Below are 1,138 nucleotides of genomic sequence, written 5' to 3' on the forward strand. Positions count from 1 at the left end.
TCCTCTGACAGTCCATGCATAATAAGTATTCAGTAGGTTTGTTAGATAAAATCCAAGGTCATCCTTATACACTGATTAAATATAGTATTAGCTTTAAAAAAAATCCATCAAGAAAATGCTGAACTTAGGAACAATACGAATCTTAAAATCTCTTTTTTCTTTTCATGTTTTTTTTTTCATGCTCCCACTGTAAGTGTCCATTCACAAATACAATGCAATCAAATAAAAGAAACATTTGCAAGAAAGACTTCCAAAACTGTCTGTTTTCTTTGGCAAATGCATCCTGACAGACCCTGAACAATTAATTGGCCTGGGTTATACCTATTCAACCAGACAGACAGCTTCCTTTTAGTAAATATATGGATTCAACTATCACTTGTGAATTTCTAGAAAAATTGGCACCTCGCCTTGAACACAACTCATTTATAACATCAATCCACCACAAAGACATATTTTTAAATAATCCGGGAAACACCTAAACGTGATACTCATATTTTCAAATTTCTAGTTTAAAAAAAATCATCTGACAGTTGATTTTTGTTTGTTTCTTGGGAATAGTCTAATTATACAATTTTGCAATTTACTTCCTTTTATTATGGGCTGATTTTTAGATGAAAATTTCCCAAACATTTAAATTCTTTAGAAGAGAAATGAGCCAGGTAAAACTAGCCTTGCGGGAGATCCGCATCCACTTATGTCAACGCTCAGTCGGCAGCCAGGGCGTCAGGGACTTCATAGAGAAAAAGTACGTGGAGCTGAAAAAGGCGAATCCTGACCTACCCATCCTAATCCGCGAGTGCTCCGATGTACAACCTAAGCTCTGGGCCCGCTATGCATTTGGCCAAGAGAAGAATGTCTCTTTGAACAACTTCAGTGCTGATCAAGTAACCAGAGCAGTGGAGAACGTGCTACATGGCAAAGTGTGAAACCTCAACTGATATTTAAAAGGAGCAGTCTAAGCCAGGGCTCTACCAAACTGAGTACAGTATGGCAAAACATGTTATTCTGTTCTCTATAAAGCTTGTGCTATAAAATGGTAAAAAAAAAAAAAAAAAAGAAGAGAAATGAGATTAAATGGTCTTGTTTTACAGAGCATTAATTTGATCAGAGCTTTATAATCACTATGCCTATAAACCCT

General features: G+C 35.9%; 1 protein-coding gene across 1 annotated transcript; it reads left to right on the plus strand.

Moving 5' to 3' along the window:
- Positions 1-650: 650 nt before the first annotated feature.
- LOC102871239 (NADH dehydrogenase [ubiquinone] 1 alpha subcomplex subunit 2-like) lies at positions 651-926 on the plus strand. Its single transcript, XM_006891874.1, has one exon. It carries the CDS (start codon positions 651-653, stop codon positions 924-926), a length of 276 nt encoding a protein of 91 aa, XP_006891936.1.
- Positions 927-1,138: the final 212 nt, after the last annotated feature.

This window comes from Elephantulus edwardii, unplaced genomic scaffold, assembly GCF_000299155.1.
Source record: "Elephantulus edwardii isolate Elephantulus edwardi_28Jun2011 unplaced genomic scaffold, EleEdw1.0 scaffold00105, whole genome shotgun sequence".
Lineage (NCBI taxonomy): Eukaryota > Metazoa > Chordata > Mammalia > Macroscelidea > Macroscelididae > Elephantulus > Elephantulus edwardii.